The following is a 14,189-nucleotide window of genomic DNA, read 5'->3' as shown; positions in this document are numbered from 1 at the left end:
ATTTTGCAGCGCGTCAACATTATTTTGATGCTTATAGACTTTAATAGGCGTTGACGACATTTCGCCAGTGGCTAATTTTGGGCAAAACTAAACGGGTCAAATTCGCCCATCCCTAAAAGTCGCAAAATATCAATAAATTTGTAGACTTACAGAGCATTTGTTTTTTTAGATAGTGGTCAGTGACCCCCATTTCAAACTTGAAAAGAGTCAGAAAAAGAAGACAAATAATTAAAAAAATGATAAAAAAGAATTAATGAAGACCAATTGAAAAGTTGCTTAGAATTAGCCATTCTGTAACATAGTAAAAGTTAACTTAAAAGTGAGAGTAGTAGTAGTGGAGCAGTATGACTTTTGTGTTAGTATCATCACATAGTAGTGTATCCCCAGTATTCAAATAGTATCTGCTCTGAGCACTTGTATCGTATTTAAAGGGACAGAAATACACAACACACAATCCCTACCATTGCCGGCAGTTCACAGCATTTGTCGCGGGCGGCCCACGATGTTGTACAAACGATATCAAACATTTGTAATTGGAACTGAAAGGAGAGAAAAAAAAGTAGCAGTGAGTAAGTAATAGTAAAAGTAGTTAGAATAAATAGTTTAAAAAAAACTAGAAAAACCCAGCTGGATACAATCGTGGAAAACCTTGAATTGTCGAGTTTATAGGCTTAAAGGACAAGGAACGTTAAACTAAAGAATTAGGCTCGAAATGTTGTACATGATGTGTTGTGCTTCTGCACCAGCCCAAGGCAACCACAGCCCTTTAGCAGTAAAGATCTGGGTCTCCAAAGATGCCCCAGTAGCTCCCCATCTTCTTTTCTGTTGATTCACTGCACATGCTCTGTGCTGCTGTCACTTAATGAGCTTAGGGACCCACTCACAATATACAGTACACATAGAATAGAAATGTCACAATATAAGGCTGATTAGTAATTAATACAGATAATTACTACATGGCAGCTCAGAAACCAGTGCAATTAGCATCAGGATTTAATAATCAGACCTGTAGCATCAGCTTATATTACAGACCAACCTCCTTTTCTGCTGGATAATTAGTGACGAGCCCTAAGCTTAGCTTCTCAACAGCTGCTCAGAGCCCACTGAGCATGTGAGTGTCACAGACACTTTCCAAGATGGTGACCCCCTGTGACAAGTTTGAAGTCCTGGATCATTGCTGCTATTGACAAGCTGAAACTTTAGGCTGGTGCAATAAGTTCAGTATATAAAACATGGCATTTTTAGCCCTATTCATTTTTAGGGTTTAGTTCTCCTTTAAAGAATCTCCAACTTGTGAGTTTACAAGCTCGAAATAAACTTGAAAAACGGCTTGAATTTAGCTTTTTGGACAACTCCCACTGACATCAACATGAACTCGCCAGCTTTTATATGCCGATGTTTTACATTCAAGTTTTTTGTGCTTAATACCAAACATTTGCGTTTATGAAAATATAACTCGAAATTGTGCCAAAAAATTCAAATTGTGGCAAAAATTTTACCCTTATCTTCTCCCCTACAGGTTCTGTGGCAGATACACCAATGTTACCCTCTATGTGTGACCTTGTTATGAGCTGAGAGGAGCCCAGAATTGCAAGGGGATTGTTTGACCTGAAATAATCTAACAATCAAACCCCTTGTTTGTTACCACTAATTTATTATTTTGCTGTACAGTGCTTTGCCCTCAAGCAGCGCTACACAAATAGAAATATACAAATATACATCGGAGCCCTAGTGCTAATTACAGACTTGATTCATTTTCTTAGCTTTGTGCAAAACAAAAGTTTTTTAAAAAAAGCAACATTTTTTGGGAAGTGGGTGGTTTAGTGGCCCAATAATTCTGAGGAGCTCAGCAAGGGGCACACAAAGCATTCGCCCCACACAATGAAGCCTTTAATGACACTTGCACTTGCTGCCGGCTGCTGGAATGGAACCACTCATTAACCTCGGGAGGGGGGGTTTCACAATTAAAAAAAACAGTACGGCTTGACTTTTGTGTTAACATGAAATCTTTACTGGGATCACTTCATGAAATGATGCAGCATTAGGTGCACCCACCCTGGGCTTTAACATGGAGACCTATTCTTTACACGGGGAAGAAGTAGTAACTGCACACGGGACTGACACATTTTGGGCAATATCCGAATTAGGAGCAGGAGGTTATTTTTACTACATGTAGGGGGTTATTTATCAAGGTCCGAATTTATCTCAGTATTTATAATATCCAACTCCGAGTGAATTCCCGAATGGACCTTATTTATGAAGAAAAAAAGCCAGAAAAAATAGGGTTGGGCAAAATGCAGAAAACTTCTGAGCTTTCCCCCCGAAAGTTGTTTTCCGCAAAAACTAGAATTTTTTCAGAGTTTTCAGTGTTTTTTGCTCCGAATCCCTGAAATCATCTGATATTGGTACGGACATCCGAACAGGGCCGGATTTACCAGCTGCTGTGCTGCCTCCCCCCCAGAAGGGAATCTTAACCCAAATAAAAACACAATAAACTGGAAATAATTGTGTATATGGCAGGCAGCTAATTATAAAATAAAAAACCCTTTTTAAAAAACCTCTGCAAGCTGCAGGCACATTTGCTGAAGCCTGTTTGAATTGGCTCATATTATTATTGATGTTGTGACGTGAACAACATCGCGGCTGCGCGCAGAGTGACGTCACGACTTTGTGCAGGCAAGGCATGTGATGACGTCCATGCGCACAACCAGGAGGAAGATATAAGTACTGGCCCGGCGGTTCCCTCTTCTCTCTCTTGTTGTCACTCTTCTCGGCTCTCGGGGGTCGATGGCGATCATGGTGAGGAAAGTACTTTGGCATATAGATGTTAGGGGTGCCTGCTTGCTGCCCCTAAGCATCTTGCCGCCCTAGGCCCGGCCCTAGGGGACCTCTCCCTAAATCTGGGCCTGGCACTAAAAACTATGAATTATTCAAGGTTCGGATATTCAGAGCTTGATAAATAACCCCCTTACTGTGTGCTCGACCTCCATAAACCTTGTAATGGACTGAGCTTCATGTGTCTAGGGTGTTGGTGATTCCAGGCAGGGGCTCTCCACCAATGAGGCGAATTGAGCTACTCGCCTCAGGCGGCAGTGCCCCCCCTGGTTGCCACGCTCTTGGTAACTAAGAGCCGAATTTCTGGTTTTCAACCCGGAAATTTCGGCACTTCTAATGCAGAGAGCTCAATTGTGCTCTCTGCATTAAGCGACATGGACCACCCCTTCCCTCTCTGGCGCTCTAAAGATGAGTGCCGTGGGGAGGGGCGGAAAAAGAAGGCAGCCTCAGGCGGCATAATGCCTAGAATTGCCCCTGATTCCAGGGTTCACTAGTGTCCACACACTCTCCCTGCAAGTAGCTGCAATACGCATGTATGGGTGCAAGTATTTTTTGCGAATAGTCTCCATACTAGCACCTTTCATTTACATATATAAATGATCCCCTCTTAGTATTCAAGCCAGGGGTGACTGACCTGTAGTTTTGGGGCCCCCTTTCTTTTATGAATCCCTATAAGTCCCCATGATGAATTTATATAACAGGACTTAAATACAAAATGAGAAAATGCCATTTGTTTTCTCTCTGACAGAGAATGACTTGGGCTCATAAGAATTTTCTGAGTGGGCTTCGGAATGAAAGGCAAATTGTGCTGCTGGCACCATAGCATCTTTGTGCGCCCGTTGCTCTGGCATCTTGGGAGCTTGAGAAAATAAAATGGACTTACTGGGGCTGAGTTGTCCTTTGGTCCCCTTGACCTCACCATTCTTCCCAGGACTTCCAGCCCGTCGGTGGTGATGTTTCCCGCTGCGTTTATTGGCTTCTCGCCCACTTGCTTGCAGTCAATAATCAGCCGGGAAGTGGTTTTGGTGATGACAATGTGCACCTGCATGTCGGAACATTGATCATTTCAGGTTATATTGAGATTCTTTTCTTGCAAATAGAACATGTCTTGGGAAAGGAAGGATTTGTTACTCAAGGTCCTCAAAAGATACTGGTTGCTGATTTGTTGGCAGCCTATTGGGCAGTATATGTAGTGTCGGACTGGGACACCAGGGGACTTCCTCAGAACCTTTGACCAGGGGCCCACCAACTAATCTTAGACAACGGGCCCACTCTTAGTACTATTATTCTTCCTTTCCTATTCCCCTAGTCTCTTTACATACTATGATCTGTTATTCCACCTATTTAGCCACTTTGTTCTCATAGAAATAGGGAATGACCATGAAATAGGCCAAATGTTTAGCAGCATGAGGGACCACTGACACCTGTGCCCCCCGGGACTTTTCCTGGTAACCGGATGGGCCAGTCCGACAATGAGGGGCAGATTTATTTATTTTTATATTTTAATTTTGAGCTATTTTTTGTGTACTTCGACTAGGGAATAGTCCAAATTCCTTTTGAATTTGAAAAAAAATTTAAAAATTTGAATATCAAAATTTATCATATACTGTCTCTTTAAAAATTCAAATTCGAATGCCGTTTTAACCTATTTGGAGTCAATCGGTGGACTTTGAAAAATCAAAGTCAAAGTCAAAAACCTTCGACTTAATTTCGGTTGGTCTTTTAGAATTCGGATTTCGACATTTTTTTTCAATGCAAAATTCGACCCTTGATAAATATGCCCCTGAGTGTATGGCTGGGTCAGACTAGTAAACCAGGGTATCTCTTGGAAAGACCTAAGAGACTGGTCAGTAAAAGCCACAAAGAAGCAAGGGGTAAAGAGAAAAGAATTGTACATTTAACTACATTTAACTCCATCAGACATATACAAAGGTGAACTTAACAAACGTCACAGTTGTAGTTGCCCTTTAAAACATGACATTTCCTGCTGCAAAAAAGGGAAGGGGTTAATCTATTAAAGACCAAAGTGAGTTGCTTGCAGCAAATAAGAGTCACTGAGATCATTCCGGGGGGAACTGACCTTGTGGAAACTGCCGTGGAATATTTTCCTGACTTCGGGACCCTCGAACGTGATGGTTTGGAACTGCCCCTTGTAATCGTAGTTAAAGTACGTCAGGGTTTTGCCACCGTCTGTAGGAACAAAGCTCCACGTGAATACTGACACTCTCTCTGTCTGTCAACTTCCACTATGTGTCGAACTACAACTCCCAGAATCCTCAGCACAGCCTTCCTATGTCTAATAAAGTTACTGTTACTCATATACTGCAACCACAATGTCATTTTAATACCCGTCAGGCTGATGAAATACTGACCATATTGCAGGGATCCATTTAAACCAAAGGTTGAAATTAATGAAGACGTGTCTTTTTTTCAACCTCATCTACTCTGCACCTGTGTCATTCAGCCACCAAATATATGAATTATTTTTCTGGAAGTGTTAGAGTCAAAAGCAGTGGTTGAATGCACACATGCACGTCACATATAATGGGCTTCAATTTATTCGTCAAGCACAACAAAGGGGTGGGGGTTGTTCATACAGAGATCATTATCTCTATTTAAAGAAACAGTAACACCAAAAAATGAAAGTGTTTTAACGTAATGAAAATATCATGTAGTGTTGCCCTGCACTGGTAAAACTATTTTCTTCAGAAACACTATTCTAGTTTATATAAACAAGCTGCTGTGTAGCAATGTCGGAAATTGAAAAAAGGCTATATGGCACAGGTTAAATAGTGGATAACAGATAACACCATTATGTTCTACAGAGTATTTCTGCTGTGTAACCTGAGCCTTTTCTCCTTTGAATGGCTGCCCCCATTGCTACACAGCAGCTTGTTTATATAACTATAGTAGTACTTATCTGTTATCTGCTGTGTATCCTGTGCTTGAATGGCTGCCCCCATGGCTACACTGCAGCTTTTTTATATAACTATATTCGTGTTTCTGAAGCAAACACACCAGTTTTACCAGTGCAGGGCAACACTGCAATATATTTGTATTACTTTAAAATAATTACATTTTTTTGTGTTACTGTTCCTTTAAATAAATTCAGCTGATTAAAGGGAGAGGTAGGGGGAGATTGTAAAAGCAAAACCATTATATGTCGGTGATTTATAGATGAAAAATATAAGAAATGATGGATTTTTCTAATATAAAGAATAATTAGAATGCAGAACCTACTGTCCACTATAACACCCACTAGGGGCTCGTATTCTTTGTTCAGGATCTCCCACAAAGCGAATGGTTCTTTGGGGGTGTCGGGAAGGATGCGGAAGAGGAAGGACACGGTGTAGTCAGAGGGGAGACCTTCCGGGTGGATAAATCTGAATAAAATAAAGGAAATTGTAACATTCTGATGTATATAAAGTAACAGGAGAGGCAGATTGACACAAAGGGTTGATTCTATGGGGCAAATTTACTAAAGTGCGAAGTGATTAAGGCTAGCGAAAATATTTCGTTACTTCGCCGATTTACTAACAGTTACTCGCGTAACTTCGCTAGTGAAGGAGATAGACTCTAGCAATACTTCTCTCCCTTATGCCTGGTGAAGTTGTGCTCTGGTGAATGGACGTAACTGTGCGAATTCACTAAGATGCGGATTTTACTGAACGTTTCCTCTTGCGCCAGACTTGCCATCACCACCTCAGACCAGGCAAAGTGCAATAGAGTTCCTCAAAAAATAGTTGAACATTTTTCTAAGTCCCAAAAAACACTGGAGACTTTTCATTTTATATGGTGATAGGCTGCAAAAGAGTGTACATTTTTTCTGGGGTACCCGGCTTCCCCCCTACATTTCCTAACATATGGCACATAAACTATACACTGGGCTCATGTGTAGGGCAATATAACAACTTTATTTTATTTTATTAAGGTTTCCCAGCCTTGTGTAGTGCAATGTATTAGCTGCAGCATATACGTCCATTCAACGGTAACTTCCCGCCGTATGCAAATTAGCGCAACTTCGCTTGGCGCAGTAATACTAGCGCAACTTCACCAGCGTTCGGTGCCCTGGACACAACTTCGGATTTTAGTGAATTAGTGTTGTCCTGGCAAATCTACGCCTGGTGAAGTGTTGAGATGTGAGCGAAAGCTTCGCTGGCGAATTTTTGGAGGTTAGTGAATTTGCCCCTATGAGAGATACACGTGTTCCCAGAAGCAGAATATGTTCCTCTATTTACTGTAATAATGATAGAGGCACCTTCTGGCTCAGTTTTAATTCCATGACTAAAGACCCGAGGCCCCACCAGTCTAAACCACATCCGCATACATCTGCCTTCCAGCCATATTTATATATATATATTTATACAGATATACTGCTCTATAGACTAAACCATCATTTACAGGCACAAACTGTTATTATCATGAATTGCTACACATTTCCTATTGTATTGACTGTATGAGCTTGCACGCGAAACTGCCATCTGTGATACTTATAGAACTGCTGCTGGTTCCACAGCTGAGGACCACGCCATGCATTACTAACTGGCATCTCCAACTGCCACCACCACCATTGTTTTGTCAATTTTTGCCAACTTTAAATCTGCTAATCTATCTGCAGGTAAATCCCTTGGCCGTCCTTAGTGTGAAGCAAGGCTGAATTACAAGCATCACCATATCACTCCTATAACTCATACCAGGGCTCATTTATTATGTGCAGGGCACGGTGCAAAATATGGCACAAACCACCCAGTTTTTTGCACTTTGCTCTGCAGGGAGCTCCAAAAAATAAACCTATATTTCCCCCATTTATTCAGCAGCACTGTATTCATGAGGAGTGCTTAGGGGCCACACATGGCTGCCTGCTATGTCAGTTAAAGGGGTTGTTTACTTTTAAACAAACTTTTAATATAATACAGAGAATCATTTTCTGAGACAATTTGCAATTGATTTTCATTTTTTATTATTTGTGGCTTTTGAGTTATTTAGCTTTTTATTCAGCAGTTCTTCAATTTGCAATTTCAGCCATGTGGTTGCTAGGGTCCAAATTCCCCTAGCAACCATGCATTGATCTGAATAAGAGACTGGAAAATGAATAGGAGAGGCCTGAATAGAAAGATGAGTAATAAAAACTAACAATAACAATACATTTGTAGCCTTAAAGAGCATTTGTTTTTTTAGATGGGGTCAGTGACCCCCCCCCCCCTTTGAAAGCTGGAAAGAGTCAGAAGAAGAAGGCAAATAATTGAAAAACTTTAAAAAAGAAAAATGAAAACCAATTGAAAAGTTGCTTAGAATTAGCTATTCTGTAACAAACTAACAGTTAAATTAAAGGTCAACCAACCCTAAGTTAGGTAATGCTTACAGGAACAAGATTCCATATTGAACTGAAGCAGTTTGCCTCCATCGGCCTTTTAAGGTATAAGTTTGTCCTCAAAACAGGAAAATGAGAGACACCTAGGGGGTTATTTATCAAAGATCGAGTTGTGTTTTCACAATATAATTTTGTTTTTTGAATTAGACACTTGACTTCATTTGAGGGATAAAAACCTCACAAACCTCCTAAAATGGACCTTTGATAAATAACCCTGTTATTACCCTGTTGTTATTATGTAATGCCAATTGTCTAAATGGAGTCTCTATCCTGAAACAGTCTCTGGACAGGGCTGAAGGCTCAAGCCAACGGCACATGATGCACCTACTTAGTCGGCTGAGACAACAAGGCATCCTTGTGCAGTCTGTAACACGGGAAGTTATTGAAGGTCCCCGGTTCCATTGAGACGCCTTCCATATCCGAATATTCCTTCTGCACCAGGCCAAACATCTCCATCATTTTAAAGCCTGTAGAGATTACATTTCAGCCACATGTTAAACGTATTTACTGAGTTATGCCCAGACACACACACACATGGGTTATGCCCAAACACACACATGGGTTATGCCCAGACACACACACATGAGTTATGCCCAAAACACACATGGGTTATGCCCAGACACACACACATGGGTTATGCCCAAAACACACATGGGTTATGCCCAAACACACACATGGGTTATGCCCAAACACACACATGGGTTATGCCCAAACACACACATGGGTTATGCCCAAACACACACAAGGGTTATGCCCAAACACACACATGGGTTATGCCCAAACACACACATGGGTTATGCCCAAACACACACACATGGGTTATGCCCAGACACACACATGGGTTATGCCCAAACACACACACATGGGTTATGCCCAGACACACACATGGGTTATGCCCAGACACACATACACATGGGTTATGCCCAGACACACACAAGGGTTATGCCCAGACACACACACATGGGTTATGCCCAAAACACACATGGGTTATGCCCAAACACACACAAGGGTTATGCCCAAACACACACATGGGTTATGCCCAAACACACACAAGGGTTATGCCCAAACACACACATGGGTTATGCCCAAACACACACAAGGGTTATGCCCAAACACACACATGGGTTATGCCCAAACACACACATGGGTTATGCCCAAACACACACATGGGTTATGCCCAAACACACACAAGGGTTATGCCCAAACACACACATGGGTTATGCCCAAACACACACATGGGTTATGCCCAAACACACACACATGGGTTATGCCCAGACACACACATGGGTTATGCCCAAACACACACACATGGGTTATGCCCAGACACACACATGGGTTATGCCCAAACACACACATGGGTTATGCCCAAACACACACACATGGGTTATGCCCAAACACACACACATGGGTTATGCCCAGACACACACATGGGTTATGCCCAAACACACACACATGGGTTATGCCCAGACACACACATGGGTTATGCCCAAACACACACATGGGTTATGCCCAGACACACACATGGGTTATGCCCAAACACACACATGGGTTATGCCCAAACACACACACATGGGTTATGCCCAAACACACACACATGGGTTATGCCCAGACACACACATGGGTTATGCCCAAACACACACACATGGGTTATGCCCAGACACACACATGGGTTATGCCCAAACACACACACATGGGTTATGCCCAAACACACACATGGGTTATGCCCAAACACACACATGGGTTATGCCCAAACACACACACATGGGTTATGCCCAGACACACACATGGGTTATGCCCAAACACACACATGGGTTATGCCCAGACACACACATGGGTTATGCCCAAACACACACACATGGGTTATGCCCAAACACACACACATGGGTTATGCCCAAACACAGGTATACTGTGGTAAATGTGCTACTGCTGCAGAACCATGAGGCCAAGCAACGATTTGGAATATGAAACTGGGCTGTGAATCTGTCTACCTGGAATATTCCATTGCAAAACCTTCTGCTGATAATGTGTTGTCTGTGTTAATTAACCAAGTTGAGTTAGTCCATTCATGCCATAAATACACACTTACTACAACAATGAATAAAGCAAAAAAAAAAGGGCTGTTAACACTGAGAAAGAATTAGGTTTTTTTTTCTTACTAAGACTCAATTTTTTTCTGTTTGGGCTTTTTGGGGCAAAAAGTCATTTTCGAGATTTATTATATCCCGATGCTGCAAAAAGCCTGAATCCAAAAACCTGGTGAGGTCATGTATAAGTCAGTGGCAGATGTCCCTATCCCAATTTGAAGATATTGTGGTCTGGGCTTGTTGTAACCATGATAATCTGAAAAATTCGGGGTTTTCAGGCAATAACCCGAAAAAAATCAAGCCCTTTTCGAGAGCGCTTAGCTATGGAAACAATATGGTGTTACCTGATACGCTGTTTCCTTGGATGAAAATCCACGGGCAAGCTGCGGAGAAATAACAACATGGGTTGATGATACTGTAGAGTTAAATACAATTACTCACTCATATTTCACCCAGTCCCTTCTTCTGTTTTTCTTTATAAATCTGCCCAATTCCAATAGTTTTATGTTCGTGCAATTCCCATAATATGGCAGAGATGTTAAAGAAAAACGAAACACCGAGGTACTTAGAATGGCAATTTTCTACTTAGGATTATCCAATGGCACATACAGATATAGAATCAATTTTCTAGAAACCTGTTATCCAGAATGCTCAGAATTACGGGATGGCCATCTCTCATAGAAATGTCTTTTTTCTCTGCAATAATAAAACAGTAACTTGTACTTGATCCCAACTAAGATATAATTAATCCTTATTGGAAGCCTATTGGGTTTATTTCATGTTTAAATGATTTTTAGTAGACTTATGGGGGAATGTAATAAAAGTCGGTAACAGAAAAAATATTCGCAACGCGAAAAATTATGCCTGTGTGCGAACAAATTTTCCTATGCACAAATTTAATATAGCTTTTGCGAACCCGTAAACTGTTTAGCGACCACTTCCAACAGTGGAAGACCGTTTGCGAATTTTATAGTTTGCGCCAGTGCGCAGTAAATGTCATAAAACTTCTTACTGAAAAAGTTGTTGCGTTTGCTCCAAAAGATTACGACACCTTCAAGCACTTCTTAAAAGTGGGCAATGCCCAATTAAAATTTCCAATGTAATAACAGTTTAAGGAAGAGAATTACATTGCGAAATTAGACTTTTTTTTTCTGATTTGTGCTAATTGTTTTGCTCTTTGCTACTTTTTTTACATTCCCCCATATAGGTATGGAGATCCAAATTACGGAAAGACCCCAGGAAAACCCCAGGTCCCAAGCATTCTGGATAGCAGATCCTATACCTTTACTACTAGAAAAGTATATTTTTTATGAAAATGGTTTATTTAGATGAAGTAGTTTGAGCTGTTTTATGCAATATATATTTGTATAGGGGATATAGTTTTCCTTGGCAGCCCTGTTGTAATCAGTTGGGGCGTCTTAAAGGATAAGTAAACCTTAAAAATAAATGAATGTTAAATTTATGATTTTCCAATGTACATTCATTATTTATTTTTTTAATTACAAGGTATTAAAGGATATATGTACTGTTAACATCAATGAATTTTGTTACAGCACCGCCACCTGCTGGTCATTTTCTGACCAGTCTGACCACCAAGTAGTCAAGGAAGTTGTCAGGAGAAAGAAAGAGGCTGTTCCGATGTTCTGCTTAGAAAAACAATTAGAAACCTTTCTCAAATCTTTCCTAAGCAGAAGAACATCAGAGCAGCCTCTTTCTTTCTCCTGACAACTTCCTTGACTACTTGGTGGTCAGACTGGTCAGAAAATGACCAGCAGGTAACAAAATTCATTGATGTTAACAGTACATGAATCCTTTAATATCTTGGAATTAAAAATAAATAAATAATGAATGTACATTGCAAAAGCTCTTAGAATAGCCCCTCATCAGTTTTGCATTCACTTATTTTTAAGGTTTACTCATCTATTAACAGTTCTATTGCAATGGATCGGCTAGCTTTGACGTCCTCACTCTATTGAGTTTATATTTGCAGGACTTCTTTTAATTCCTACAGATCATGAATTCCAACCTGAACTGCTGAAAGCTCATAGGTAGGGATGCACCAAATGCAGGATTCGGTTTGGGATTCGGCCAGGATTCAGCCTTTTCCAGCAGGATTCAGATTCAGCTGAATCCTCGTGCATGACTAAACTGAATCCGAATTTGCATGTGCAAAATACGGTCGATAAGGGAAATCACACAACTTTTTGTCTCCAAACAAAGAAGTAAAAAATGTTTTTTGCACTTTTTCCCTTCCAGTCCCTAATTTGCATATGTAAATTAGGATTCAGGTTCGGTTCGGTATTTGGCCGAATCTTTTATAAAGGATTCAGGGATTTGGCCGAATCCCAAATAGTGGATTTTTGCGTCCTTACTCATAGGCGCATGGGTATGTGAAAAGCAGAGACCAATGAATGAAGAAACCGATTTTCGATTCTTGTCTGTCACTCAAATATCCCCAACGCTTATCCATTCGGTACCACACATCATGATCTCAGATGCTGCTTTCTCATCTCTCCATCGGGGAAACGGAATATAAACACACACACTGGTTCCCCCGAGGCAACAGATTGATTTAATACAGCAAGTTCCTACAAGCATGGGCCTGGCTCCTGATACACAGCTACGACTCTATGAACAAAGTCTATTTGCCTTTATACAGGGATGTGCATGATTATTCTACAAGTATGGGACCTGTTATCCAGAATGCTCGGGACCTGGGGTTTTCCAGGTAATGGATAGTTACAAGATTTGGATCTTCATACCTACTAGAAAATCATTTAAATATTAAATAAACCCAATAGGCTGATTTTGGATCAAGTACAAGGTACTGTTCTATTATTACAGAGAAAAAACAAATAATTCCCATAATTCAGAGCTATCTGGATAACAGGTTTCCAGATAACGGATCCCATACCTTGCGTACCTGCCAATTTTGTGGGACAGTCCCAATTTTGAGACCCCAGTTCTGGCTTGTTACTGAAATGAGTTTCTCTTTGATCTCCTGCACTGATGCCAGAAAAAGATACAAAGTTTCTAAAACTTAATTAAATAAAAGGCTTTTTTTTGTCAGAGAGCCTGGAATACTCAGTGCCTGCACTTAGATACAATTGTAACAATTTAAGATAAGCAAAGAAACAATTGTTACTATTTAAGATAAGCAGGTCTCTTGGGAAAAATGAGACTTGCAGCTTAAAGGGCAATTCTCCTTCATTAACAAAACTGTAATAAAACATAACCCCAAACCATCCATAAATGTGTTGAAACTTTCCATAACCTGCCAAATGATGTAAAATGGACATGGTATTTAGTGGGTGTGGCCACAAAATGGGCATGGTCAAAAAGATTATTCGCGACAGAAGTTTTTGTCCCTCTTTCTGATTTTCAAACAGGGTCGGACTGGGCCGGCGAAACACAGGGAAAAAACCCAGTGGGCCCCAGTCCTCGTGGCCCCTTGTTGGCCCAGACCCTCTCCCCCAATCGGCAGCCAGAACGGCTTTCATACTCGCATTCTGCAACCTCCTGATCCCTTGAGTTTTTGCACATGGATCATCAGAGAAGATTTGGTGGGTACATTTGCACTAGCTGCAGAGAGGAATGTTTGGATGCATTTCTCATTTTTTATAGTTTTTAAATTATTTGCCTTCTTCTTTAGCTTTCAAATGGGGGTCACTGACTCCATCTAAAAACAAATGCTCTGTAAGGCTACTAATATATTAATATTGCTACTTTTTATTACTCATCTTTCTATTCAGGCCCTCTCCTATGCATATTCCAATCTCTTATTTGTATCAATGCATGGTTGCTATGATAGTTTGGACCCTAGCAACCAGACTGCTGAAATTGCAAACTGGAGAGCTGCTGAATAAAAAGCTGAACAACTCGAAAAACCACAAATAATA

At 40.8% G+C, this 14,189-nt stretch overlaps 1 protein-coding gene across 5 annotated transcripts in view; it reads right to left on the bottom strand.

The window, feature by feature from the left end:
- The window catches only part of col14a1.L (collagen, type XIV, alpha 1 L homeolog), a 106,840-nt gene that overhangs the window by 27,257 nt on the left and 65,394 nt on the right, over positions 1 to 14,189 (bottom strand). For all 5 annotated transcript variants that reach the window (XM_018268234.2, XM_041566622.1, XM_041566624.1 and 2 more), the window contains 6 exons: positions 10,635 to 10,673; positions 8,535 to 8,673; positions 6,076 to 6,218; positions 4,916 to 5,025; positions 3,719 to 3,877; positions 462 to 539 (listed from right to left, as the gene is read on the bottom strand). In XM_018268234.2, coding sequence (XP_018123723.1) covers positions 462 to 539; positions 3,719 to 3,877; positions 4,916 to 5,025; positions 6,076 to 6,218; positions 8,535 to 8,673; positions 10,635 to 10,673 — 668 coding nt within the window. The remainder of the gene's footprint in view (positions 1 to 461; positions 540 to 3,718; positions 3,878 to 4,915; positions 5,026 to 6,075; positions 6,219 to 8,534; positions 8,674 to 10,634; positions 10,674 to 14,189) is intronic.

Source organism: Xenopus laevis, chromosome 6L (genome assembly GCF_017654675.1).
Source record: "Xenopus laevis strain J_2021 chromosome 6L, Xenopus_laevis_v10.1, whole genome shotgun sequence".
Taxonomy (NCBI): domain Eukaryota; kingdom Metazoa; phylum Chordata; class Amphibia; order Anura; family Pipidae; genus Xenopus; species Xenopus laevis.
This window is presented reverse-complemented; position numbering and strand designations above follow the sequence as displayed.